This window comes from Triplophysa rosa, unplaced genomic scaffold, assembly GCF_024868665.1.
Source record: "Triplophysa rosa unplaced genomic scaffold, Trosa_1v2 scaffold7_ERROPOS2916172, whole genome shotgun sequence".
NCBI classification, from domain to species: domain Eukaryota; kingdom Metazoa; phylum Chordata; class Actinopteri; order Cypriniformes; family Nemacheilidae; genus Triplophysa; species Triplophysa rosa.
In genome coordinates, this window is record NW_026634816.1 from 1 (window position 1) to 27,798 (window position 27,798).

Consider the following 27,798-nt stretch of genomic DNA (forward strand, 5'->3'; position numbering starts at 1 on the left):
CAATAAACACATCTTTAAGGACAAGATTGTTTTAGACGTGGGCAGCGGAACGGGAATCCTCTCCATGTTCGCAGCCAAGGCCGGTGCCAAACACGTGTATGGGGTGAGGATGGAAATTACTCAGTACAAGCATGTTTAATGTTGTATACAACATCTTAAGGATAAGACTATAATTTAAAGAAGTGTCTATTTATAATGTTCTGTGAGCACGCACGCACGCACGCACGCACGCACACACACACACACACACACACACACACACACGCACACACACAAACTGCTTATATGAATTATGAAAGAGAGATGCTTATAATATCAGAATGATTGTTGTGTCTCTGGTCTGTAGGTAGATAACACTCCATTGATCCACCCACGGTGTCCAGTCCTTTCCTTTCTATTTTACTATGACACAAAAAGAACAATTTCTGCAAAGTAAATAGCTTTTACTAATTGTACATTTTTTTCATACCTTAAATAGGCATTTTTAGCGTAGGTAAATTTTTAGAGAAGGTATGCTAGATGTTTTTTCAACGTCAGACTAATTATTGCTTTATTTTGCAGATCGAATGCTCCAGTATATCAGAGTATTCTGAGAAAATCATCAAATCAAATCACTTAGACAACGGTAAGACTATTTGCTTCAAAGTCATCTAGAACAAATGACAGCATTGACGACCATTACAAAACAAGCTATGAGAAGTTACTTTAAAGGGAACACAGCAGTGTTTAGAGCTGTTGTGTATCCTTGTGCTGGGGAAAGTGTGATACATTTTCCTGTTGGCAATTTGAGTTTGACACAGCCAGGAAATATAGTCACTTCCTGTAGTGTGCGGTGTGATGGCAGAAGTTGTTTAGGAATCCACACCAATCCTCATTAACACTGCGTGTGAGAAGTGTGAGAGAGGAGTCACTTTACACACACGCACATGCATGCACACACACACACACACACACACACACACACACACACACACGCACGCACGCACGCACGCACGCACGCACACAAACCCAAAAAGTGCAGACTGCCAATGGCTTTAATGGTGGCAAAGGGAGAAAGAGAGGAAAGTATCATCAGTTATCAATCATCGCGGCTTTAAATTGCGATTCTTTGCTAAGAATTTTTTCAGCTCACAATATATCACTTGACTCCATTATAAATAAATGATTAATGTTTCATATTAATTATTCAAGATGAAATAAATGTATAGCGATTAATAATTTGAAATTCAGTTAATATGCCATTGTTTTTTACACATTACAGTAATGAGAATGATGCTTTTTTGCATTACGGTAATGGGAAATAGGAAATTTCCCTCTTGTCATTTTGGGCTGAAATGTGACCTGGGCGTGATTATTTAATAAGTCTCACTCTCCTTCATCTTGTAGTTATTACCATCATTAAAGGAAAGGTGGAGGAGACCGAACTGCCAGTGGATAAGGTGGACATCATCATTTCAGAATGGATGGGCTACTGTCTCTTCTACGAGTCTATGCTGAACACAGTCATCTACGCCAGGGACAAATGGCTGGTCAGTTTGTGTTTGATAAACAGTCTCAAGGTTCATGCTTGTCTGACTAATTTAAATGTGAAGCATGTGTCCATGCTGAAAATGATCCTTCTAATGGGAATGGGTGGCTAGGCCTTGGGCTGCTGAGAAAAGTCTGCTGAATGCAAACTTGGTAGAGAGGATGTGTTGATGCCAGCCCATTGTTTCGGCTTAGGGTTATTTTTATGGTGGGCTGAACAGGATGCAAATGAGAAAATGAAGTGATGGATACAAAAAAAAAACACGTGATATGAGTGTGATATTTTTTAAAAGGTATGTATATGTTATATAACTATAAATGCTATCAATTACTTTTAAATAAGAATTATTCTACGTGCAATTTTTATGTTTGCATATCAAATTTTACACTGTAATCATGATTTTGAATAAGTTAATAGACATATCTTATGACTCTTGTTTCAGAAACCTGGAGGCTATATGTTTCCAGACAGAGCAACATTATATGACGTCGCCATTGAGGATCGGCAATACAAAGACTTCAAAATCCACTGTAAGTATGCAAGTGCACACACTTACTGCCTTGAGGTCACTACAGGGGTTGTATTGAATGAACATTTATCATCTGTCTCTGTCTTGACCACCATCTGTTGGAATTCCTCACTTTCACATTTGGCTTAAAGAATAGAAATTCCTTTCAGGTTTTATTACTCCCCCGCAGCAAGAGCTCTCGGTTACTCTCTCCCCATCCATCTCTCTCCTTGTTTTGGATGGAAGCGTGAGCTTCGCCTCAGTCTAACATTCATGTGAGGGGATAATCAAATGCTGCCAGACACAACGTAGGCAAGCATCTATTTTAGGGCCAAAGAGACAAGCAGACGCAGTTTGTTAAAAATGCACTTTTTGGGCACATGCAAGTTTTATAATGTCTAAAAAAGGACATATCCTTTCTGGTATTTCTGATGCAGGGTGGGAGAACGTCTACGGTTTTGATATGACGTCCATTCGGAACGTGGCGATGATGGAACCACTGGTGGATATAGTGGATCCCAAACAAGTCGTGACCAACTCCTGCCTTATAAAGGTACAAACGCCCGTGCGTGCGCAAAATCAGATCTGAATCAGACAAACTGACTATGTGATAAGCTGATTTGGAACACATGTAGCGTAGGCGTTACATAACAGATTCTCAGTAAAGAGAAGCTCGATAGCAACGTGGTACGTGTTCCCTATTAACACCTGTTGAACACTGATCATTTTATTAAAAAGGAAAATATTTGAGTCGTCAAGGGATTTAATTATAATAATAATATTATGTATGCAGTTTAAAACAATATTTGGTAACACTTTACTTGAAAGCATATACAGTATGTATAATGTAATATAAAAGTAGTTTTAATGTATTAATTATGCCTTGTAATGCACCTTATACTACAGCTGATACATTATAACACTTATCAATTCCTTATTATACTTTGCATTTTTAATGTGGTTATAATTCTTTACAACAAAATTTAATGTATTACAACACACGTTATGAACAATTGTAATGCATCATACCATTTAACAACTCTTAATAATGCATTATACCTAAAGGCTTTACGTAAGTAAAGTCTTACCCAATATTTTTCTTGCAATTTAGTTTATATTAGACTACTGGGTCTAATACTGTAAAAAGATTTTATTCAGGTATTACTAAAATAATACCTGATATCACTATTATATTTTCTGAGCTCAAAAAAAACTTATTTTTATCTCTTGCGTTTAAAATTTTTAAATAATAATTTATTCTGCAATTACAAATATAAATTTGTTTAAAGTGCAGTGGGGGCTGGCATCCTAAAATAATTTGCACCATGCTTTACTATTGTAATTACATAAAGGGAGGTACAGTTTTTAATCTGTGTGTGAGTAAAGACATTGAATGTCAGGAGTGTCAGGGGACATTTTTGAAAAAGTGACAAAGCAGAGGAGAGAAAGAAAGAAAAAGGGCAGAACAGCCACTGGCAACTAAAGGTAAGGAGACAGAAGAAGAACTTGGAGAAAGAGCTACACTTTCAGTGTGCTTCTGACAATCACCTGATGGTTATAAACCTTTGAAGTGAAGAATGACTTTTAACCTCTTTGTTTGCTTTACTAAAAGAAACGTTGAACTGAATGAATGAAAGAATCAAAGCTGGCACAGATCTGTAGTTTGCCCACAGAATAAGAAGATCTTTGTTCACCAAGGCCAATATCTGTGACCAACATGATTCGGCATATACAGACATCTATATAGCCAAATCCAACAATACAGTCTTTGAAACAGGATCTGTGACTTGTGGTTTAAGGCTATATGACCTAAAACACATTTCTATGGGGGTAATTGAAGCCAAACGTTTCTCACAGTCATATCAGAACTGTATCTTACTATGAAGTAATGGATCAATTTCACACACAAAAAAAAAACGCTGTCAAATATATATAACAATCTATATGCCAAGAAGTGAAGTATGTGTACTTCTGTGTATTTTTAGGAAGTGGATATCTACACTGTAAAGCCTGAAGATCTCACATTCACCTCAGCCTTCTGCCTACAGATTCAGAGGAACGATTATGTTCACGCCCTCGTCACATACTTTAACATCGAGTTTACGAAGTGCCACAAGAAGACCGGATTTTCAACAGGTTCAATCTCACTCACAAAACATACTGTCTTACTGCTACATACACTGTCAGTCAACAATTTGAATGATCTCTTATAATATAAAAAAACGTCTTATTTTTAAGCTTATATTTAACTAAACTGCATCACTCTTGGTGTCTTGCTGCTATTAACCTAAAACGTTGAATGTAAAACTCGATGCATTAAAATCATTCAGTTATTGCAAACTATTGAGATTAGTTTATAGCTATAGACACATTTGCAATATTACGATGAATTCAATGTATCTTACAGCCTTTATTAATGCATACATTTTATTTCAAAACTATAAATAAACAAATTGTGCAACAAAAAAATTCATAAGCTGGACCAAATAGTAAAATAAATATATCAATATGTTTAATATTGTTTATACAGATGTTTAAAAAAAGGGTGTGTTCAGATGGTTCAGACTGGTAGTGTAAATTATATACTAACGTTACTGATTATACACTAAATAATGTATAATTCTCTTTAAGCTCCGGATGCTCCCAACACTCACTGGAAACAGACAGTATTTTATCTGGAGGATTACTTAACCGTGAGGAGAGGGGAGGAAATCCTGGGCAGCATCACTGTAAAGCCCAACGAAAATAATGAGGTGAGACAGTAAAAGCGGTTGTGTGTGTGTGTTGGGGGGGTGGAATGTGAAAAACATCAGAACAGCCAAGAATTTGTTAGAACTGGTATACAAATACATCCTGTAGGAGGCAAAGCAAACTAAAAATGAAGTGCTAACAAACTCGATTTCTTTCAGCGTGACTTGGATTTCACCTTCGAGCTAGATTTTAAAGGGCAGCTCTGCGACGCAGCCATCTCCCACGACTACAAAATGCGGTAAAGGCCGAGCTGTGATCCTGTGTCGGGGCACGGTTTCCCACAGATTCAGCAGAGAGACAGACTGTGTTACCTCACTGCCTCTGTCTGGATACCAGAGAATGAACCGCAGGGCCCTTCGATGATGTCATCAGTGCCGGTCCAGCACTTAAAGCAATAGCGCCATCACTCTGTCATGCTTTGAAAAGGACACGCAGGATAGACTGAAAAAAATGAGCCTTTGAATGTAACTGATAATGAGTTTGAGAATGTTCTAGTTTGTTTATTGTAGTATTATAAGATAGAAAAGCATCACTGTTGAACAGTACATTATATGAAGATAAAATATAATACAACACTGCCTCATAGAATAAAAAAATTGAGATGTTAAAAAAAAGAGCATGGGCGACATTTACGGTTAGATCTACAGTAGACGGCTGTTTGTTGCTTTGATGTTTTGCTTATTTAAGTACATTTTATATCTTTATTGCTTTAGTGTTGTTAAATAACGTGACCACTGGAATGTCTTTTACTCTTCATTCTTTATTTATTTAATTTATTCCTTTTCTATTAAAGATTCACAGAGAGCAGCTAAACTATTTTAAATCATTCTTATCGATAGCAGGATGTAAAAATAATATTTTTCAGTAATATTAAGAATTTACCTTGATGCATCATTGGTTAAGTTTTCCTGTTAAATGATCAGGTGATCGTCACAAACAACCAGCTCGAAGCAGCAAAATGTTGCACTTGAAATTGCAGAGCAGTTCAGTCGAAGATAATGAAACAGGCTTGATGTTTACCACCAACCTCAGCCAATGTTCTCGCCACAACAATATTATTGAGAGACTTATCAATTGAACTGACTGTGCAAATATTTACTGATTGAAATAAGTCGTTTAAGCTGAGGAATATTTTAGAAGAGTTGTATGAGGCAATGGGAATGCTAAATAAACGGAAAAAAAAACTTCTTATTTGTGTTATTTCATTTTATCACTCACCTAGTTGTGGTAGTAAACAAATGAACCTCATTTCTCTGTATTTATAGAGTCACTGAAATATAAAGCTTCATTGAACACATGTTCTCCATTAAACATACATAGTAATTGGGATCAGGTACAAAGATTATTATTATCGAGGTTTGGCAACATGTCCTGATACTCTACAATATTTGTTCTATATACATGAAAGGCATGACAGATAAATAATGCTTTTTGAAAAATAGACCTTTTGACCTTTGTTGTACAGGTGAATTTCCTCTCTCAGCCTCTTAAACCAACAGCGAGTTATTTACAAAATTTAGACAAGATGAGATGTTTATGGTATTTCCTCCAGTTCATTAGCAGGTATCCAGAGGTGTGTGTGAGTGTATGTTTGGTCACTTGCAGCAAGTTTTCTTCTTTACTGGCTGATCCACAAGTCTGACAGTGTTGACCCAAGCCTTGTCCTCCTGTTCTCTCAAGACTCTACAAACATATAAGTAAGCATCCAATCAAAATAATATACACAAATGCAATTTTAAGCAAGTAAAAACCATGCTGTTTTCAACAGGAAGCATGTAAAATAATCTATGCTCTGTTTAAAAATGTCAATGTACAAAATATACACACAAAAAACTTGGCCAGACTTTAATTTGTGTGAATGTCTTTGCATTATATAACAACGTATAAGACTGTTTGGTTCTTTCATTGTTGTTGCAGAAGAAACTTAGTTCAACATTTTATTTGCAATGAAAATCTGTTTGACTTGAGGGAGCAAAACACTCTATACCTTCTGCCACTGTTTGTGTGTGTGGTGAGATTTTATCTCTCAGATTTTGGCAGGCTACATGTGCAAGAAGTAATTTTGTCAAAGGCCTTCTGAAAGCGTTTGACTATAAATAGGCTTAATAAGATTTACAAGATCAAACAAACAGATAATAAACTAACATGCATACCACACTTTTTAACATAAGAAAGAAACCACATACATTTCAGCATTGCAGTCTGATAATCTTTGCAGCTAGTTAGCCGTCTCACTTTTTGCACTCTCTTTATACAGAATGTGGTTTGCAGCAGCGAGTCAAGCGTTACAGAGATAACAGCAAAACATAATGTAACAACATTCAGTAACAGCTTGTGTTAGGGTTTGTTCAATTCTTACTTGGCCAGATGTGTCATGGCCTCAACCACATTATCTCCATTATAAGCACTGCACTCGCTGAACATCAGATGTGTTCCCTAAGAGAGACAGAAAGAGATCATTTAACACATTTATGTGTGTCTGTGCATGATAATGTAAACCTCCGAAAGCATGTTAATGGCCACAGAAGGCGTCCACACCTGAGCTAGCATCTCTGCTTCCTTCATCTCCACCTCCCTCTCATCATCCTTGTCCGCTTTGTTGCCGAGCAGCATGACAGGAATAGGGTCGCCCACCGCCTCTTGTATACTGGCCAACCAGGGCCGCACTGACCTGAAACTATCTCCAGCTGTGATGTCATAAATGATCACCACACCGTCGGCCTTGCGGAAAAACTGCTTGGTAATGCTGCGGTACCTGCAGGAAGCGTGATGTCAAATATATTTTTAAATTACACATTTTATTTAAAAATAAAAAATAAAAATGTGTTTATAAAAAAATCTGAGTGTAACGTGTGGGACTCACCTCTCTTGACCTGCAGTGTCCCATAACTGCAGAGCCACGTGACTGTCTCCTAAATTCAATATCCGTACGCTGTAGTCAATGCCTGCCCAACAGAACAGAGTTGAAATCGTTCATTTCCTGATTTATTCCCTTTAGTGGATGTAGTCAAGGGGATCTGCCTATGCAGTAGCTCTCACACATCACTGCAGTAAGGTCGAATGAACACAGGGGGTGCTAGTGAGTAATCTCACTTGACTCGCTTGTATGTAAACTACAGAAACTGTGCATTCTGAAGCAAGTGAATTGATGGTGTTTGACATAATCTGCAGTGCAATGTGCACTAGTGCTCAAATGCTGTAGCTTACATACTATGGCGGCTTAAGCCTATAGCATACTGGGCTTTAGTTAACACACATATTTAAACACAAACACGTGCACAGATTCCATCCAGAAAGTTAAAGGTCGAAAACAATGCTGTGGGAATGCATGTAAGAACAAAAGACAAACAGCAGTAATTCAGCAGCAGTAAAAAGGGCAACACATATAGACGATATGCTTTGTTCTAGTCCATAAACACAAAACTCAAACTCAAATACTAAAATACAAATTAAAATGTAGTGGCCATGTTCCTCTGTACTGAGTTGTTGCATGCTACCCTGCAAGACTGAGTTTGCATTATTTTATTTGAAAATCCTAACTGTTATGAGTGAAGTTAAAGGGTTAATGACAAATAAAGACGTCAGTCTAGTTTAAAATGAATGCAAAATTATTACAACTACAATACTTGAAAAGCTTATACTCGTGTTGCGATTAACGTTGTGATTTAATCACTTCCGAAGAGCATCCAAATGAAAAAGATCACTCAAGCCATCAAGAGATTTAATCGTTATATGTTTAAAGTGCATTTTGCATTCATTTTGACACTAAAGTTAAGAGAGGTTGTGGTTACGTGGCTCACCCACAGTGGCTGAGGTTGCTGAGTGGAAGTGTCCATCACAGAAGCGTCGCAGCAGAGCTGTTTTACCCACGCTAGAATTTCCCACCAGAATCACCTTAAAGAGATGCTGAGGGGCCGCAGCTGCACCTTCTGCAGGAGACTGCAGCCACAAATAAACAAAGTGACGCGTTCAAATAAAAATGAAAGCCAAGATGTGTTGACAAGCGTAAGCACTGACAATGATATAACTTACTATATAACACTGATATATATATATATATATATCACTTTCTATTTTAATCGTTTTATGTAATATTTTACTTTATTTAAATTCTTTGCTACTGTACCTTTAAGATTTAAGTTAATCATCTTTGTTATGATTGGATAACCTATTTGCATATAAATACTGGTGTACTGTTAATGATATAAACATATGACCGCCCACATTTTTATAATCTCATAGCCTCGCAACCATAAAGATTTTTGAAAGACACATTTTTGCAACCTAGTATCAATAAATGACTGTGAATTTAGTTTTAAACATTTTAAGCATATGTCTACATACTAGCACATTGAATCTTCAACTTCAAGAAAGCATGGTAAGTCTTATATTTAGTTCATGTCCCATTTAAGCAGTCACACACCTGCCGGAAGGTTTCTTTGCCGGCAGGTTGACCCCTTGCAGAAGAGGGCATGATCCATTTCTTGGAGGGCTTCTTCACCCTCACTGGCGGTGGAGAATCGGCAGAAGCCAGAGATGCACTGGAGGGGTACATGGAGCTGATCTGTAGATCGGCCTGACCTTCCTCCTCTCCGCCCCACTCCTCATCTTCCTCACTCAACTGATGGAGCAGAAGGTTGGTGTCTCCTTGCAGCAGGTGGGGCAGGTGGTCCTCCTCGATGGATATGACCCTTCGGAGAAGCCAACCATCTGGGGGCGCATCCTCCCCATCCACCCCGACATTCTCACCTTCTGTGTCCCCAGGTACCTTGTCTGGTCGCCTGTCCACCTCCACCTTCCCATCATCCCCTGTGGTGAAGGGGGTGTAGCGTCCGTGTGCTACAGACTTCCTGTTAGAGCGATGAGTAACTTCCTCTGTGTCAACTTCTCTGAAAGCGGTAGGAGCGAGTGAATATCTGTTTCTGTCTAATTACACCACTAATATTCATGATAAGCATGCAAACCTCTCTCACTTTTTGACTGATGACTTTCTCTCACTGCATTTTATTGAGGCTGTGCTCGGCATTTGTTTTTGTGAGGAGTTCTTCGTCGAATTGCTGCGTTTCTGTCACGAAGCACAGAAAAATAATATGTATACATGTAAAAATGTACATTACAAAACAAAAGTAACATAGCATAGCATTGTTCAACTTACCAGAAAGTTAATGTCTCGCTCATCTCTTAAATGCTTATTCATTTCTCTGTTGGTAAGAATGATAAAAACAGCAAAAAAACAATAAAGAACTGTGAAATATAAGATTTTTTTTCTTATTTCTTTCTCTCTATAAGGCTCACCTGAGCAGATCTAACTCTTTCATCAAACTTTCTTTTTCTCTCTGCAGTCCTTCTGTAATTCTGTACATCTCCCTGCAAAAGAAAAACATATTTGTGTGTTTGTTTCTTAGACAAAGAGACGGACCCAAAAATACGCACATGCATAGACTGACATCTCTCTCTCCTGCTGTAGTCGAGATGCCTGCCCCTGCAGAACTCCCAGCTGCTCCTGCGCCAACATCAGCTCCTGGCAGGTGTGCGCCAGCTCGTGAGACAGCTCCTCATTGGTCAGTTTCAGATTGACGTTCTCCAGCCGGCTCTCCTGGTGCTCACTGTGAAGCTCACGGCATTGTCCTTCCAACTGATCAGTTCAAACAAAGATGTCAGTTGCATGAAAGCATATTCTGTCTCTACCACCCATATGTATTCACTTATACAATGGAGCACTGCAACTCACCCTCCTTTGTTTCTGAAAAAGTTGCTCCAGGTCCTGTTCTTTACTGCGAAGCTGCTGTTGGAGGTCGTGGCTGCGCAGGTGCAGACTTTCAGAATCCTAGAAGAGAGAAAGTTTATATATTTTATATATATACTGAATTCAAATGAATTATTAAAGATTTAAGACACTTGTCCACTTCAACGAAGACAGCTTTAAAGGGAAAGTTCATCCCAAAAAACGTCAACATTTCAAAAAATGTATTTCTTGGATAAACCCCTTGAGATGCTTACTTTCCTCTGTGAAAAACAAAATGAGATGATAAGCAAAATGTCGGAGACTGAGACTGATAGCCTCAGTCACCATTTACTTTCATTGTATGAACATTAGATGCAATGAAAGTGAATGGCAACCAGGTCAGTCAGTCTCATTCTGTCTTTTGTGTTCCACAGAAGAAAGCAAGTAACTATTTTTATAATAAGCACACTATCAAAGAAGGAAGTATTCGGTTATTATTGTTAAAACTGACTGGACGGGGAAATGCTACTGTACGCTTCAACAAGATTGTAAAGAAAGGAACTAAGAGAACAAAGTGGTAAAATATGCAAGTGTTATATACCTTCAGAATGACTCTGTCTTTCTCATTATTAATCTGCTGTTCCATTTCCTCATACAATCTACAGATTTCACTGTCATGTGTGGCTGCATTCCTGCAAAAAAACAGCATGTCATTTGTATAATTGATAAATATTTGTCAAATGTGTATAATTGCACAATGAGTGTAACCATAAACATAGTTTCCGTCTCAGGCTGGAAAACACACAGAAACTGTAAAACTAAAGCACAGAAGACTTACCACATTCAATTCTCACAGTTTTGACATTGCAAATCAGACTATAAGATGTGCACATCCATTTGGCTAATAATTAACATTTCAACACAGTGGAGCCTTGCATTATATTGTATACAACTTTTGACAGATGTCTCAACAATATAAAAAACGACTTTTAAAAGTTCTGATCACATACAATGTCGCAAATTAAATCGTTCTGACCCAGATTTGATAACAATATCTTTTAGTGGCAAAGAGTATGTAAAAAAAACCCTTTAAGTCAGTCGCCAAATAAGGATAGAGCAGCATTCCATAGAGAATTACAATAAGCCGTCTAAACTGTGGGAGCAGGGATTACTCTCAAATAATACAAACGGGGAAGGATGTAAAGAATATCAGCTCTTTGTTTTAAACATTTGTCTAACAGAGAATCGACACGTCACCTCTTAAGCACGCTCTCAATCTCCTTCCTCTCTTGTTGTGCCTCTTTGATTTGATATGTGACACGAGCCAGAAACTCCTCAAAGTTGGACAAGAGGTGAGGTTCATCTTTCCTGAGCTGAGTCCATAAACTGCGGACCTCACTCGGGCTGAAAAAGAGTCAACAGTGCTTAACTGTTACTGTTGTAATGATGAAATGTGTTAATCATATGTAAAACCAAGCAAAACATTACTGACTCCTCAAAGACATTGCTGTCCATCAACATGCTGAAATGCCTCTCTTCCTCGTCTTCATTTCCTGACACGAATTCATCCCACTGGCTCTGATGAAGATCACCAGAGACGTTCTGAGAGGGAGAGAGAATTAGATCCTCCGTCACTGAGATCCTCCGTCCATGAAGAAATTTACCTGGGGAACAGATACGACATGTAAACACTTCCAAGTGTTTCATTGTGAAGAAATGTGATGCAAATATGTACCACAAAACAATCCAACATATTACGTAACCTCAAGTTAATACATTGGAATAAATATCGAAATATTAGACAATTCTACCATGTCATGTGAAAACAAGGAATAAACTGCTAGGTGAAGAAACCGATGATCATAAACTCACTGAATCCAGAGGAGAACTCTAGCAGGGTGAGACAGCCATTTTTGTCAAGGTCTAGTGAGTCAAAAACATTCTCGAGCTCCTCAGCAGTTAGTGGCAATTCATTGTGTAGCCTCTATATGGAGACCATAAGGGCAAACATTTGAATACCAAAGTAAAATGCAGGGAAATATTAATTAAATGTTTTACTTGAAGATCTATCTACAGATCTTATTTACAGTTAAGACGGAAAGGAACATCAGTAAGACGTTTGAGATGGCAGTAAATGTTCCAATTATTGACAGGTGCAGCCTTCCAGAAATCTGACCATATAAAAAAGAAAGAAAACAACCCTTTTGAGCCGACTTTACCCTCATATCAGTGCTTGTGATAAAGCCCTTTCCCTCGCTGTCACAGATCTGGAAGAACTCTTCCGTCTTGTCCAGCATAGCTATGTCTCCACAGCTTGATTCTTTGCTCTCCACACTTTTCCTCGGCTGTGGTTGGAAATCCTGCTGCTGCCCATCTTCATTTGAGTTATCACTGATGTTCAGTGTGGCTCCCGACTCTGACATTGTTTTGATTCTGTCCACCCAGTACTGTTTCTTGTGGTCACTACTACAGGATGGGTTGAAATGCAAGAATTCTTCTGAATAATTTAAGAGACATAATTTACTGTCATTAACAGGTTTCCTGCTTTGGGCACCTGCTGGAGGAAACAGAAAAAAGTGCAACAAGTTAACAATTTGTGGCAGGGTCTGTAAGGGAATGTTAAGTCTATAAGCAATTAAAGGAGTAGTTCACTTTCAAAATGAAAACTGTCATCATTTACTCACCCTCTTGTCATTTCAAACCTGTTTGACTTTCTTTCTTCCACAGAACACAAAAGAAGATATTTGGAAGAATGTTGTTAACAGCCCCCGCATTGGTTTTGTGTCCATACAATAGTAGTGAATGGGGGGCTGTGCTGTACCATCATTTTTTTAAATATCTTCTTTTGTGTTCTGCAGAAGAAAGAAAGTCATACAGGTTTGAAATGACAAGAGGGCATGTAAATGATGACAGAATTGTCATTTTGAAGGTCAACTACTCCTTTATATGTGTTAAATGTATACATATCACATGCAAATATACTGCATGCAAACTGTGCATAGTCACACCATGTTTTTCTGTCTGTTTAAATCTGTTTAAATAGCTCATCTCTGTGTAAAAAATAATAATCTAAAACAAAGAGTATTCAAATATATTGTGTATTAATAAATGGTGATCAAAGGGAAGTTCCAAAATACATTTTCACAACCTGCTGCAGTTACTCATATTCAGTTCTGCTTTATAAGACTTCTCTGAACGACCTATGTGGTTAACAGACTTCCGTCGTGTGGCACCATACTTACTCAAAAGTGATCAGAAAGTCAATGCATGTCTTCCAAACCTTAGTCATTGGTGTTGACATCATTAGTAACCAGACCCTACTTGTCATGTCCCACCACTCGATGTCAAGAGGGGACAGGAAGAGGTTTCTGTGGTGGAATTTCCTGTTTGATCAGAAGTTAAACTTGTTGAGGGGTTTCGATCATTTTTTAACCATGAACAAAGTGCACATTATTTTGGTTAACTGATCTTTTACATGGTTGACTCAGTCAGTTACAAGTAGAGCGACATTTTGCATCATTACTGTTGCATGTAAAACATCATTATTTTAAGGATAGTAGATAATAGTCCGTTGTTAATGCAATTTTAAGTAATTTAAGTGAAATTTACTTTCACATGCAGCACATTAAGAGTGTGAATTAGGAACTTATAAAAGTCTCAAACCAAAATAAAATACAAACACATAGTCTAGTTTTTCAGCACTTACCTGACCCGTCACCAGCAATAAAAGAAGTGTTTATTCTCATGTAAGGTAACAGCTCACAAGCAGAGTGAGTGTCATTGAGGGGGAGGAGCTTTGAATGTTCAGCACCAGAGCCATTTTCATGATGGTGATGTTGTCCGTCTTCTTTTTTGTCAGTCCTGATTATTTATTGTGGTACAAAAAACAATTTCCCCCATATTTAAAATGGCATGCTCTGCATTAAATTATTGTACATGTTGTAAAGTAATTAAAAGCAAAGTAAAAATACATGATTTAGAAACACAGCTATTTTGTACCATTAAACATAATAAACAGGTATTGTACCTGTTACAAACGACTGAGCATTTGATGTCCATAACAATAGGAAGCTCCCAAATAAAACAAGAACAAATTGCAGTCTGCTTGTGTTGTATTTTATTGCCATCTTCTGGATAAACACAGCATTGCACCTTTGTACATCCAACGCTGTAAGCATTTACGCAATGTAAGTTACAAAACATCAACAACAAAAAGTAACAAAACAGAAAATAAAAGAAAAAAAGAATCCAATGTTTTTTTTATTAATATATGTGTTTAGTAGAAGTCTTAAAGAAACCATCTTTTTGTTACAAAACAGTCTTAACTCTATAATAAATAATGTTTAATTATACAGATAAAAATGTTGATTAATTATGTATACTAAATATTAGACTTAACTGCGCAAAAATACATTTAAAGTTTTATTTAAAAGCATAAATTACCTAAAGACCCGTGAACCGCCCGGACATCACTGTTGATTGGTTTTGGGCTCTTGATCTTCATGATGGTCGTGTGCGGTTGTCGGAGACAGAGAGATTGTGAGGTGGACGTTTACATCCATCAGGTCTGGAGGAGAGTTTCACTGAAATAGTAACTCTCCTAACTATTACAAACACTTGTCTCTTAAACCATATTCTTTCTTATGAATTTGTGTGAATGAGCACCATGTGCAATTTTTTTTTACAATGTTAATTAAATGGAAATGTACTTTTCTGACATTTATAGTATTGTGAAACATTTACCGAAGTTTACTTCAAGGGGCTGTTTCGTGAGAGTAAGGACGCACAGTGATGACGTACAATTAATTCAGACATTAATAATCTAAACCAAACATTTAACTACTCACGTGTTATGGCAAAATCAGTACAGTTCGCTTCTAATCTGTTTCAATGAACAGTTTTTATACATTCAAGCACAGCGAGCTTTTACACGCGTGATGTTTGAAGCGCGTTCATCAGTGTTGTGTGCCGTTGTTCCAGTCATGAGCGCATGGCGGCAGTAGAGAGTAAATAAATCAGTCTCACGGTGTCATTTGAGCTGCTTATTAATGTTATTTAACTAGTAATATATGTTATTTTTATTCTGCTAGAGAGTGAGAACACATTTAGTTTCTGCAATGCCGCAAAAAAAGCTTTATAATGACAATAAAGTTGTGTATACAGTCTCTCTTTATTCTAGGAGAGTGTGTTGAGATTTGCTGCTGTAGAGATTTTATATAGACCCAGCCAGGAGCAGATTATGACTAGCAAGAGTCCCTGGCCAGTTATCGCCAAGAATTGGTTTTGGCTTTAAAATGAAATGAAAAAAAAACGATCACCACAAGGCCACAAAATTGAGTCATAAACAATTTTGTACCAACAATCACAAACATGGAACTTTCATTGAAGTCTTGTTTGAGAGGCCTTATGCTATAGGGGCTCATACCAAAAATGTATCAAAAATCAATAAACATGAGAGAGTGATGGGTTTGATTGTGCAGCCTAAAGTCACATAAAATTAAGCAGGATAATTTGACATAAGCTCATAAACTCTTTGCATGACGTATGTGTCAGCCCGAGGGTGGGGATATACTGACTGTCCAATTACCAGGCTTAAAACTTCCAACAATCCAATAAATTCATGAAGGACAAACTCATTAATTTTCTCTCATGATCTCTAATTCATCTATGCCCAGCTCCTGTAGTTTGAAGCTTTACGACTTTGTACTTTCATGCCACCACGGGCTCTTTCCTGACATCTTTACAATGTTTTCCAAAATTCTTTGGAGGATGAACACTGTTAACATGAGGAGATCATGGCTTATTCATTGATCTTTAAAAGTAATTGTTTGAGCAAAAATCCACATCACACTTAGACAGTGAAGATTCTTTATGTAGTCACATGACAACATGAACTGATGCTTGATTGACAGTTCTATAACTGCCATCTAGCGGATACATAAAACATTACAATACTGAATGGGCATATACTGTAAATGCTGCTTCAAATAACATAGATATTTTCTGTAGACATGATTGATTGGTTTTATATAGAAGTGCTTTTTTAGTTAAGCACGACATTTTATTTTATTTTATTTTATAACAGATATTGTTGATTTTGTTTTATGCTTTATTTTTATATTAGTAGTCATTTAAAATTATTATGATTTATGTCCTGTCTCAGATAAATTAAACAGAATAGAAATATCAATTAACTATTTTATTCTTAAATGTTTCATATATTTCATTCACATTTATGAAAGGCATACAGTTTTTGAATACTGTATATCTGAGTGTGTGTGTTTTAAAGTGTGTGAGAGTGTGTGAAGGGATCATATAGTTTCCTGCACATGACAGGATTTGATGTTGAAGAGATACTGGAGGGTTTGATTACTATAATTTATTGGGTGTAAATTTATCTTCAATCTTGCAGGTGTTTGTCTCCTCTGAACATGGAGGGAGGAGTCTCGTTCATCAGCGCTGACGTTCTGCTGATATATATGGAGAAAATCACAAATATCTCTTCTGATTTGTCACTCAAGTTGTTTGATGATTTCCTTTGTTAATTCTAATAAGGTAACAGAGAGTGTGATTGGTCTCTCTCTCTCTCTCTCTCTCTCTCTCTCTCTCTCTCTCTCTCNTTAATACTCACGTGTTATGGCAAAAGCCGGACAGTTCGCTTCTTATATGCTAGATTTACTCTTTTCTGTTTTAATGAACAGTTTTTATACATTCATACACACGCGTGATGTTGAAGCGCGTTCATCAGTGTTGTGTGCCGTTGTTCCAGTCATGAGCGCATGGCGGCAGTAGAGAGTAAATAAATCAGTCTCACGGTGTCATTTGAGCTGCTTATTAATGTTATTTAACCAGTAATATATGTTATTTTTATTCTGCTAGAGAGTGAGAACACATTTAGTTTCTGCAATGCCGCAAAAAAAGCTTTATAATAATAATGAAGTTGTATACAGTCTCCCTTTATTCTAGGAAAGTGTATTGAGAATTGCTGCTGTAGAGATTTTGTATAGACCCAGCCAGGAGCAGATTATGACTAGCAAAAGGCCTCTGGCCAGTTATCGCCAAGAATTGGTTTTGGCTTCAAAATGAAAAAAAAAAAAATCACCAAAAGGCCACAAATTTGAGTCATAAACAATTTTGTACCTATCACAAACATGGAACTTTCATTGAAGTCTTGTTTGAGAGGCCTTATGCTATAGGGCTCATATAAAAATGTATAAAAAATCAATAAACATGGGTGAGTGATGGGTTTGATTGTGAAGTCTAAAAGTCACATAAAATAAGCAATAATTTGACAACGTATTTCCATGACCTATGTGTCAGCCCGAGGGCGGGGATATACTGACTGTCCAATGACCAGGCTTACAACTTTCAACAATCCAATAAATTCATGAAGGACAAACTCATTAATTTTCTCTCATGATCTCTAATTCATCTATGCCCAGCTCCTGTAGTTTGAAGCTTTACGACTTTGTACTTTCATGCCACCACGACATCTTTACAATGTTTTCCAAAATTCTTTGGAGGATGAACACTGTTAACATGAGGAGATCATGGCTTATTCATTGATCTTTAAAAGTAATTGTTTGAGCAAAAATCCACATCACACTTAGACAGTGAAGATTCTTTATGTAGTCACATGACAACATGAACTGATGCTTGATTGACAGTTCTATAACTGCCATCTAGCGGATACATAAAACATTACAATACTGAATGGGCATATACTGTAAATGCTGCTTCAAATAACATAGATATTTTCTGTAGACATGATTGATTGGTTTTATATAGAAGTGCTTTTTTAGTAATGCAAGAGATTATATTTTATTGATTTTATTATAGATATTGTTGATTTTGTTTTATGCTTTATTTGTATATTACTAATCATTTAAAATGATTAAATTAAACAGAATAGAAATATCCATTTACTATTTTATTCTTAAATGTTTAATATATTTCATTCACATTTATGAAAGGTATACAGTATAGGTACATATCTGAGTGTGTGTGTTTTAAAGTGTGTGAAGGGATCATATAGTTTCCTGCACATGACAGGATTTGATGTTGAATAGATACTGGAGGGTTTGATTACTATAATTTATTGGGTGTAAATTTATCTTCAATCTTGCAGGTGTTTGTCTCCTCTGAACATGGAGGGAGGAGTCTCGTTCATCAGCGCTGACGTTCTGCTGATATATATGGAGAAAATCACAAATATCTCTTCTGATTTGTCACTCAAGTTGTTTGATGATTTCCTTTGTTAATTCTAATAAGGTAACAGAGAGTGTGATTGGTCTCTCTCTCTCTCTCTCTCTCTCTCTCTCTCTCTCTCTCTCTCTCTCTCTCTCTCTCTCTCTCTGTAGAGGGGTTGTAATGATCCAGTATGTTCAGTCTATGAGGGAACAGTGGAGAACTTTACACGGACTTCTCATTATTCTCAATCAGACTGTGTGTACAGTAGAGGATTATGGAGATCTGTCTCACACTCACTTTACTGTCCTCTGTAGTAATGACCATCACTGCTGGTAAGTACACACTTGAGGTCAAAACAGATATTATTGTTTCACTTGAAAGTTGGAATATTTCATGCTTATTATAAATATAAGTTAATAAAATGTTTCCATGTTTTCCTTTTATCTCTGTTTCATATGTATCAGATCTGAATGTGAGGTTGGTGAATGGTGACAGTCTTTGTGCTGGTCGAGTTGAGGTTCTTCATAGTCGTCAGTGGGGAACAGTTTGTAAAGATGACTGGGATATGACAGATGCTGCAGTGGTGTGTAGAGAGGTGGGCTGTGGAAAGGCTGTGAGTACTGCTCAATTTGGATCAGGATCAGGACCAATCTGGATGGATGATGTGAGCTGTAGTGGATCAGAGTCTACACTGAAGAACTGTGGATCAAGAGGATGGGGTGTTCATAACTGTGATCATGATGAAGATGCTGGAGTCAAATGCTCAGGTGAGTTTCTGTTATATTTAAAATACCATATACTGTAGATGCAAATGTGCAATATAATATCTATCGCTGTGCAATATAATATCTGTGCAATATACCATATCTATTATTTATCTGTAATTTCAAGCAGTGCAATACACGTATAGAGTGCAGATTTATAGCCTTCAAAATGCATATCATCCAGTTTAATTATTTAAATCTATAAAATTCATTTTCATTTACATTATTAAGTATTTTTGTAAAGACAACAGTATTAACCATTTATTTAAAAGGTACAAACTTCCCAGACTTAAAGTACTATTTGGAGCTCTTTATTCTGTCTACATATACGTAGGTACCATCAACTACGGATGGTCAAGACTTGTTGCAGGTTCTCATTTGTGTTCTGGGAGAGTGGAGCTGCTTCTTGAAGGTGGTTGGGGTACAGTGTGTGATGCTGCGTTTGATGATCAGGATGCAGAGGTTGTGTGTAGAGAGCTGAACTGTGGGGTTCCTGTACAGCTGCTGGGAGCAGATGCTTTTGGTGAAGGAGAGGGACACGTGTGGTCACAAGACATTCAATGTAGAGGAAATGAATCAGTCATTCGATTTTGTCCATCATCAACGTTGCATGAAATAAACTGCACGCATGACAACGATGTGGGACTCATATGTTCTGGTAAATATCAATGGTTAATGTGTTTATTTAGAAACCCTATTTACACATCTTGATTGATCAGTTTGAGTTCTGAGATATATTTGACTGTTTTTAAAAAGCCAAGATTGGAGAAACACTCAAAATATTAACATCTCTTTAAAATGTATTTAAAATGTTATGAACTCCTCAAATCAGTTTTTTGTAAGATCTGTTTTTTTTGTCAAGGTTACTCTGACTTCAGACTGGTGAACGGCTCTGATGTCTGTTCTGGTCGAGTTGAGCTTCAGTATTTCACAGAGTGGGGCACAGTGTGTGATGGGTGCATGAATATGAGAGCTGCCAGTGTTGTCTGCAGACAGATGAATTGTGGGATTGCTGTGTCTGTTGTGGGAGTGGACTGGTTTGGAGAGGGATCTGGTGAAATCTGGGCTGATGTGTTTGAATGTCAGGGGAATGAAACACAACTCTCACAATGTTCAATCTCTTCATGGAGTCGAGCTGAATACTCTCATGAACAAGATGTTGGAGTCATTTGTTCTAGTGAGTCAACTTCACTCTCTCAATAACACGATGAGAATGTAAGACTTGCAAAACACTGTTTGATTAGTGAATGATTTACATTGATAGTTGTTATACCACCTCAGATGTGTAGACTTGCAGTCTTACTGAATTTGAAAATATTTTGCTAAAATGTCTTCTCTATACAGATTCATATCTGGCTCTTCATGATGGAACAGTGCTGTTGTCTGAAGAGAGAGAGTGTGGGGGGGAGGAGGCAGTCACCTGCCAAGGTGAAAATTAAAATGTTGTAAACTGTTCAAATTGTAAATTTAGTTGTTAATTATTATTATTTGTAATTACTGTTTCTCTGTATGTCTAATCTCAGATCACAGGTCCATCAGGTTGGTGGGTTCTGGTGGAGATTGTGCAGGGAGGCTGGAGGTTTTTCACAAAGGCTCATGGGGGACAGTGTGTGATGACTCCTGGGATATTAAAGATGCTCATGTGGTGTGCAGACAGCTGCAGTGTGGAGTGGCTCTCAGTGATCAGCCAGTACCAGCCTGGTTTGGTCCTGGTTCTGGACACATATGGCTGGATGATGTGAACTGTGAGGGGAATGAGACGTCTCTGTGGAACTGCTCTTCACGGGTCTGGGGAGATCATGACTGTAAACACAAGGAGGATGTAGGAGTCGTGTGCTCAGGTAAACACTAACCTGCAGTGATGGAGTAAATGTTGTATGTGTTACATTTGCATATATTAGATATGCTTTTAAAGTATTTCTATCCATACATTGATCAGACACATCTAGTTTTAAGTGTATACGTAAATGTTAATTAAGTACCATTTAAACTTGTGGTGTATTAGCAGACTGTGAGTATTTCAATTGCTCCTTTTCAATCTAGAGTTTAAAAAGATCAGGTTAAGTGAAGGCTGTGAAGGGAATGTGGAGGTTTTCTACAATGGATCCTGGGGTAATGTGTGCTGGAATCAGATGGACAGAGACACAGCGAGTCTGATCTGTCAAGAGCTGAACTGTGGAAGATCTGCCAGTGAACTTATTTCTTCAAATGGATTGAAGACTCAAAACTGGTTGGATTATTTTAAATGTCGATCACATGATTCCACCTTATGGCAGTGTCCATCTTCACCCTGGGGACAGAATAACTGTGATGAAGATGAAGCGGCCAAAATTACCTGCTCTGGTAAGAAAACATTTAAATAACTATAGTAGTCATGTTTCTAAATAGTTTCATATATAAAGCATTAAAAAAGTCTAATAGTTTTATAAAAATACAAAGCTAAACTGATATAGCACTGAGAGACTTGATGAATGCAATTATTTAATGTTCTGTTCAATATTTAATCAATTTTATCATGTTACAGTCTCAAAGGAGGTGATTCGGGATGTTCCTCGGAGTCGACTGACATGTTTTACCTCACCATCTCCTTACCAGAGACAATGTTCAAGTATTTTCATATAAAAACTGATTTAAATAATTATTACTATAAACCTGTTTTTTCATTCATTACATTTGATAATGATCTGTTTTGTCTATTTTCTATTCAACATCTAATTAATTGTAAATGCTGTGTGATGTGTGTGATGTAGGTCATGTTCCTCTCAGACTGAGTGGAGGTAAAGGCAGGTGTTCTGGGAGGCTGGAGGTGTATCATAACTCTGAGTGGGGTTCAGTCTGTGATGATCTGTGGGACATCAGAGATGCTCAGGTGGTCTGCAGGCAGCTGGGTTGTGGAGCAGCATTGAGTGCTGATGGGAATGAAGCGTTTGGTGCTGGTGAAGATGTTGTGTGGCTGAACAGAGTCGAGTGCAGAGGGACTGAGATTCACCTGTGGGACTGTCCTCACGTCCTGAATAACCACACTGACTGCTCACGCAAAGAACACGTTAGACTCATCTGTGCAGGTGAGAACAAAACACTGAGTGATGAATGGATAATAATTTCAGCAGTTTCTTTAATGTTTGTGTTTTTCTATTGACAGATTTGTCTGTGTCCACAACAACAACAGCTTCTCCTTCAGTTTCTCAGACTAGCAGGAGAGCAGTGCCATCAACAACAGTGACTCCTCCTCAAACTCCTCCAGCAGCGTCTCTCTTCATTCCTCCAGTGGTTGTGATTGTTCTGGGAGTTTTGCTCTTACTGCTCTTAGTGCCGCTGCTGATACTGATTCAACACAACAGAGTGATGAGGAGAGGTACACACATCCACACATCACATACAAGAACACATCTGACTTATTGAACTACCTCAGACATCAACATCAATCTTACTAGAGTCTTGTTCAGTGTGTCATCAGTCATGTGTGATGAACTGACAGCAGGTTTGTGTGTTTTACACTCACAGCTCTCTCTAAGAGGAGACACTGGACTCAGACTGAAGCAGTTTATGAAGAGATTGAGCACAGACACAAACACAAACACTTTAGTCAGAGAGGTGAGTCTTTATGTTTATAATGTGTTGAAGGTTATATATGTACATGTATTAATTGTTATTCTGTCTTAATAAAACAAATCTGATGTATAATTATTAAAGCTAGTGTCTCTTGTCAGTGTCATGTTTGTGAAGTGTGTAATTCAGTGTAAGTTTATGGGTTGTCTGTCAGTTTGTATTGAGATGAATGTGTAGTTTAGAGTCGATCAGACAGCTGATGTTAGTTCTGTTAAACCTCCTGCTTCAAACCACAGAATTCCTCTCACAAAACCACAGAGCTGCAGGTGCATGTGTACAGGTGTGTGTGTGTGTGGGTTTGTGTGTCATCCTGTGATTATTTTTGGAGGCTAATGTGGAGGGGGTTTATATGCTTGTAAATATACTGTATGTGCAATGCGTGTTTGTTTTCTTCCTGCCGATATTTCTGAGTCGACTGAGAAATGGATTCATATTTAACACGTTTTCTGTGATTTAAAGTTAATTCAGTTTCAGGCTGTTTGTAATGATCAACATGTTTCTGAGTGTTCTGCTTCACTTTAACAGGGAGTCTCATGTCTGAAGAACAGTATTCTGGGTATGAAGATGTTGAAGATGACTTTCTCTCAGGTTAGAAGACTGTGGATTGACAAACAGCTCATTTGATTAACAAATTTAGTATATACAGTATATGTATCATATAACAACACTACAATCCACAACACTAAACAGTTTAAGTGTCATGTTTTTATCTTTTTAGATAAAAAATATAATATTGAATATTATGATGATGTCATCAATGGCAGTGACCTGAAAGGTCTGTGACTTTATTGACTGATCTCATTTGTTCATTTTGATTTTTTTTATTGTCATGGACTTATACCTACAAGACGTCATTTACTGTTTTGTTGTCAACCATGTTCTGTGTTGATGTAGAAGAGATGGTGAAAAAAGTCCCAGCAGAATACTATGATGATGTCATCACTGATGGATTAAAAGCGGACAGTGAGACAGGTGCAGTTCTGTTATTCTGGATTAGGATGAAATATAAAGTCTGTGCATAAAGGAAAATTTACTTTATAGCTCTGCGAGTATGATGACGTGTGTCTTATTTCACATTTGTAGAAAACACACTAGAGAAGTATGATGATGTCATCACAGGACAGAACTATGATCTTGAAAAAGGTGGTTTTACTTTATTTGTAGGCTGTTTATTTAACAAAGATCATAGCAGTGATTCTCAATAATACTGATAAAATGCAGGTTAATTGGCAGTTTGTCATTCTGATGGTTTGTGTTGATCTGTTATGTATGCGGACACACCAGAGAATTATGATGACGTCATTAACGGACAGAACTTTCAAGATCTAGTAGGTAAGTTACACAGAATAGACACCCAGGTGAGTTTATCAAGTGTACTCAATTAGACTCAGAAAGGAAGATGTGTCCACAACACACGAAAAAAATGACATATACATAGTATATAATAACATTACATTACGAAACACAATGTAGTTCTATAAAATATATTTCCCATGTCATGTGATTTCATCAGGAGTTCACGAGGAGTATGATGATGTGAAGAATGACAGAGAAGATGTGACAAACCTGTTGGGTAGGTTTTAATTTCAGTAAAATATGTATATTCTAAGTTACATCTTTATAATGTCTATTTAAAACACTTAAAATTGGCTTTACATCTTTATGCATTTAACACAAAACAATGTGAATGTGCTTTTTTACACAACAGACTATGACGATGTGGGGGAGGAGTCACTCAATGTGGGACAGGCTGTATAACTCAATGACCACACCCACTGTCTCATGCCATAAAATCACATTACCTGCAGCTTCAGGAGCTACGAGGAGTTAAAGTGATCGAATTTTATCACTTAAACTACAGTGCCTTATGTTTTTATGATCTTTCAAATATGTTTGTACTGAAAATCACATGCTTTGCAAATGTAGGAAAAAATTGTCTAGTTTTTATCATATAAACTAATGCTTCAACACTGCTCCTGCTGCACGAGCATGTGCTGCTTCAATGGGCTGTGTGAACGCTCTAACCTGTTAACATGAGCGCGGAGAAAAACTAGAAAACAGTCACATGTAGACATTTCTGTTCCTTGTATTGTAGAGACTCTGAGTTTTGTCTTTCAAGAATTCCTACAAAGACAAGCACAATAAAACATACATCAGCCTTTTTCCCAAAATTGAAAGAGTAAAGTGTATGTGCTTGACATAATGGCTTTTCTTTAAATAAATACCTTACGTGCAAAAACTAATCTACTGGATGTGATTATGTAAATAGTACATTTGTTCTTTTCTCACCTCTCTTTATCCTGTCAGCTTCTTCTTTATCCTCTCATGATCTTTAGACTCTTCTGTTTGCTTTGGAAGAGCAGGGTCTTGTGGGAGCTGAAGACACAGATCAGAAATGTGGTTTTATCAATACAAATTAATGTTAATATTGGGTGAGATTTTGAGTAGTGCTTGAGATCCATCATCAGATTTGTTGCACGAGTACATGTAAGATTATGTTCTCTAAATACAGCCAAGGTACAGAAGTTTAAAGGCAACAAAACATCAGCATATAAGAACATATTAAAACTGTTGCCGTTTGTATTTAACATGATAAGTTACAAATATTGTTAGAACGACGTTTTGTGATTATTAACTATGCTTAATTATAAGGAGTTTAAACACTAAACTCGCTATTATAGCACAAAACAAACAATCAAATCTCTTAACTGTCATTAGAAACTAATCATATGATGAACCGCCATGTGCAACATCTTTTTAAACGTGTTTTCTTTAAATCCAGCCTATAGTTTTTGCCTTTTTAAAGGTTTTAAAAGACGTAACATTGACCATTGACGACGACAACAACAAAGCACTTACCCGAGCACAATGATGACGTACGAATGACTTCAGACATTATTAATCAAAAACAAGACATCGATTGACTCCTTAACGTTACGTCTGATACAATATGTGCCAACAATCACAGACGGTAACTCACAAACGAATGATAGTTTTCCCAGTTCTGTTTCAATGAACAGTTTTATATATTTAAGAAACTTCTCATATATTGCCCATACAGTGGAGTTTGACGCGCGTGAAGTTTGGAGCGCGTTCATGTGTGAGATCAGAGTGTTGTGTGCTGTTGTTCCAGTCATGAGCGCATGATGGCAGTAGAGTGTAAATTGCCGATTATAAATGTTATTTAACTAGTCGTATTACTTTTAAGTGTCTGATCTTAATTTCAGTGTGTAGATGGAGCTGTTGCACAATCTGAGACTCATGACTGGAGACACTGTATCTGCATATAAAGATCACGTGTGCTATTATATACCGGATGAAACTGTAAGAAGTCCAATGAGACGCAGGTTATGTCAGTTGAGGATTTTTAAAGAGTTTTAAAATAATAATGAAATAGAGGTCGAGTGGGGTAAAATGTGTCAGTGGTTAAAATTTGTCTGGGGGTTAAACACTTTTTGTATTTCCTTCTCTCAGAGACTGTTTTTAGTAGAAAGCCAAATGTTTTATATGTTAAACCCACATATGTCAGCTACTCACCTACACTGCTGTAACATGCGTATGTATGATAATATACAAACAATTTATACTTGAACAGACAAATTCAAATGTTGCAACTGACCCCATAACAGAGGACAGTTGCAACACTCCGCAGGGACGGTTGCAACCGTAATTAAAATTTAATAAAAAATATTCTTTAACATAATTTTGGAGTTTCTTTACTTTATTTGTGAACAAACAGAATCTTTTAAAAGTCAAACTGGCAAAATATTTTAAATAAAAAAACAAGATACTGAAAATGTAGCCTACTGAAATACTGGTGCGCACTTCTCTTAAGACCCGTGAACCTCCCCGGACATCTGTGTTGAAGTGTTTTGGGCTCTTGATCTTCATGATGGTCGTGTGCGGTTGTCTGGAGAGAGAGATTGTGAGGTGGACGTTTACATCCATCAGGTCTGGAGGAGAGTTCTGCTGGAGTTTCACTGAAATATTTGTGGTCTGCAGAAAGGTGGTACAATTAATAAAACATAACTCTCCTAACCATTACAAACACTTGTCTCTTAAACCATATTCTTTCTCGTGGCTTTGTGTATGAGCACCATGTGCAAAAATATTTTTACGATGTTAATTCAATGGAAATCTACTTTTCGGTCATTTAAAGTACTGTGAAACATTTACCGAAGTTTGCTGCTTCAAGGGGCTGTTTCATGAGCAGGGATGACGTAGGCTACTAATCTAAATCAAACATTTAATACTCACGTGTTATGGCAAAAGCCGGACAGTTCGCTTCTTATATGCTAGATTTACTCTTTTCTGTTTTAATGAACAGTTTTTATACATTCATACACACGCGTGATGTTGAAGCGCGTTCATCAGTGTTGTGTGCCGTTGTTCCAGTCATGAGCGCATGGCGGCAGTAGAGAGTAAATAAATCAGTCTCACGGTGTCATTTGAGCTGCTTATTAATGTTATTTAACCAGTAATATATGTTATTTTTATTCTGCTAGAGAGTGAGAACACATTTAGTTTCTGCAATGCCGCAAAAAAAGCTTTATAATAATAATGAAGTTGTATACAGTCTCCCTTTATTCTAGGAAAGTGTATTGAGAATTGCTGCTGTAGAGATTTTGTATAGACCCAGCCAGGAGCAGATTATGACTAGCAAAAGGCCTCTGGCCAGTTATCGCCAAGAATTGGTTTTGGCTTCAAAATGAAAAAAAAAAAA

At 37.2% G+C, this 27,798-nt stretch overlaps 3 protein-coding genes and 1 long non-coding RNA gene across 5 annotated transcripts in view; 3 read left to right on the top strand and 1 right to left on the bottom strand.

The window, feature by feature from the left end:
* Positions 1-4: 4 nt before the first annotated feature.
* On the top strand, positions 5-5,058 carry LOC130551242 (protein arginine N-methyltransferase 8-B; the record flags this gene model as incomplete). Its single annotated transcript, XM_057328796.1, has 8 exons — positions 5-103; positions 562-625; positions 1,387-1,529; positions 1,971-2,058; positions 2,474-2,589; positions 4,022-4,172; positions 4,668-4,789; positions 4,946-5,058. Coding segments are annotated over 8 exons (867 nt in total), but the record flags the coding sequence as incomplete, so codon positions are not given.
* Positions 5,059-6,356: 1,298 nt separating this feature from the next.
* cracr2ab (calcium release activated channel regulator 2Ab) lies at positions 6,357-15,274 on the bottom strand. Of its 2 annotated transcripts, XM_057328802.1 has the most exons (20): positions 14,956-15,274; positions 14,540-14,680; positions 14,219-14,373; positions 13,755-13,895; positions 12,732-13,069; positions 12,385-12,496; positions 12,005-12,176; positions 11,770-11,916; positions 11,114-11,204; positions 10,519-10,614; positions 10,235-10,422; positions 10,083-10,154; positions 9,943-9,988; positions 9,761-9,852; positions 9,211-9,676; positions 8,588-8,726; positions 7,651-7,732; positions 7,326-7,542; positions 7,147-7,223; positions 6,357-6,470 (listed from the first exon to the last, which is right to left on the bottom strand). In XM_057328802.1, the coding sequence occupies exons 5-20, from the start codon at positions 12,933-12,935 to the stop codon at positions 6,383-6,385; spliced, it is 2,289 nt and encodes a 762-aa protein (XP_057184785.1). In that variant the 5' UTR covers positions 12,936-13,069; positions 13,755-13,895; positions 14,219-14,373; positions 14,540-14,680; positions 14,956-15,274; the 3' UTR covers positions 6,357-6,382. The 2 variants fall into 2 exon arrangements, 1 of the variants encoding a protein (XP_057184785.1); XR_008962562.1 differs by lacking the exons at positions 6,357-6,470; positions 7,147-7,223; positions 13,755-13,895; ... (1 more) ...; positions 14,540-14,680; positions 14,956-15,274 and having other exon boundaries at positions 7,429-7,542; positions 8,592-8,726; positions 12,732-13,214.
* A 3,639-nt stretch (positions 15,275-18,913) lies between these two features.
* LOC130551243 (deleted in malignant brain tumors 1 protein-like) overlaps positions 18,914-27,798 on the top strand; it is a 29,901-nt gene continuing 21,016 nt past the window's right edge. The window contains exons 1-16 of the mRNA XM_057328797.1: positions 18,914-19,034; positions 19,167-19,469; positions 19,801-20,124; positions 20,329-20,664; positions 20,811-20,894; positions 20,990-21,307; positions 21,510-21,809; positions 21,991-22,074; positions 22,217-22,531; positions 22,609-22,821; positions 22,971-23,060; positions 23,601-23,663; positions 23,794-23,850; positions 23,970-24,047; positions 24,159-24,218; positions 24,589-24,648. Coding sequence (XP_057184780.1) covers positions 18,977-19,034; positions 19,167-19,469; positions 19,801-20,124; positions 20,329-20,664; positions 20,811-20,894; positions 20,990-21,307; positions 21,510-21,809; positions 21,991-22,074; positions 22,217-22,531; positions 22,609-22,821; positions 22,971-23,060; positions 23,601-23,663; positions 23,794-23,850; positions 23,970-24,047; positions 24,159-24,218; positions 24,589-24,648 — 2,743 coding nt within the window. The 5' untranslated portion in view covers positions 18,914-18,976. The remainder of the gene's footprint in view (positions 19,035-19,166; positions 19,470-19,800; positions 20,125-20,328; positions 20,665-20,810; positions 20,895-20,989; positions 21,308-21,509; positions 21,810-21,990; positions 22,075-22,216; positions 22,532-22,608; positions 22,822-22,970; positions 23,061-23,600; positions 23,664-23,793; positions 23,851-23,969; positions 24,048-24,158; positions 24,219-24,588; positions 24,649-27,798) is intronic.
* Positions 24,195-24,896, top strand: LOC130551249 (uncharacterized). The gene is made up of 3 exons (XR_008962564.1): positions 24,195-24,407; positions 24,589-24,648; positions 24,784-24,896. It is a non-coding gene; the product is annotated as an uncharacterized LOC130551249 (long non-coding RNA).

Coding starts and splice junctions, on each gene's coding strand:
- cracr2ab (XM_057328802.1), bottom strand. CDS start 12,935: ATGTCAGAGTCGGGAGCCACACTGAACATCAGTGATAACTCAAATGAA. Junction 12,177..12,384: donor AGAGTTCTCCTCTGGATTCA/GTGAGTTTATGA, acceptor TCTGTTCCCCAG/GTAAATTTCTTCATGGACGG. Junction 11,917..12,004: donor GACAGCAATGTCTTTGAGGA/GTCAGTAATGTT, acceptor ACTCTTTTTCAG/CCCGAGTGAGGTCCGCAGTT.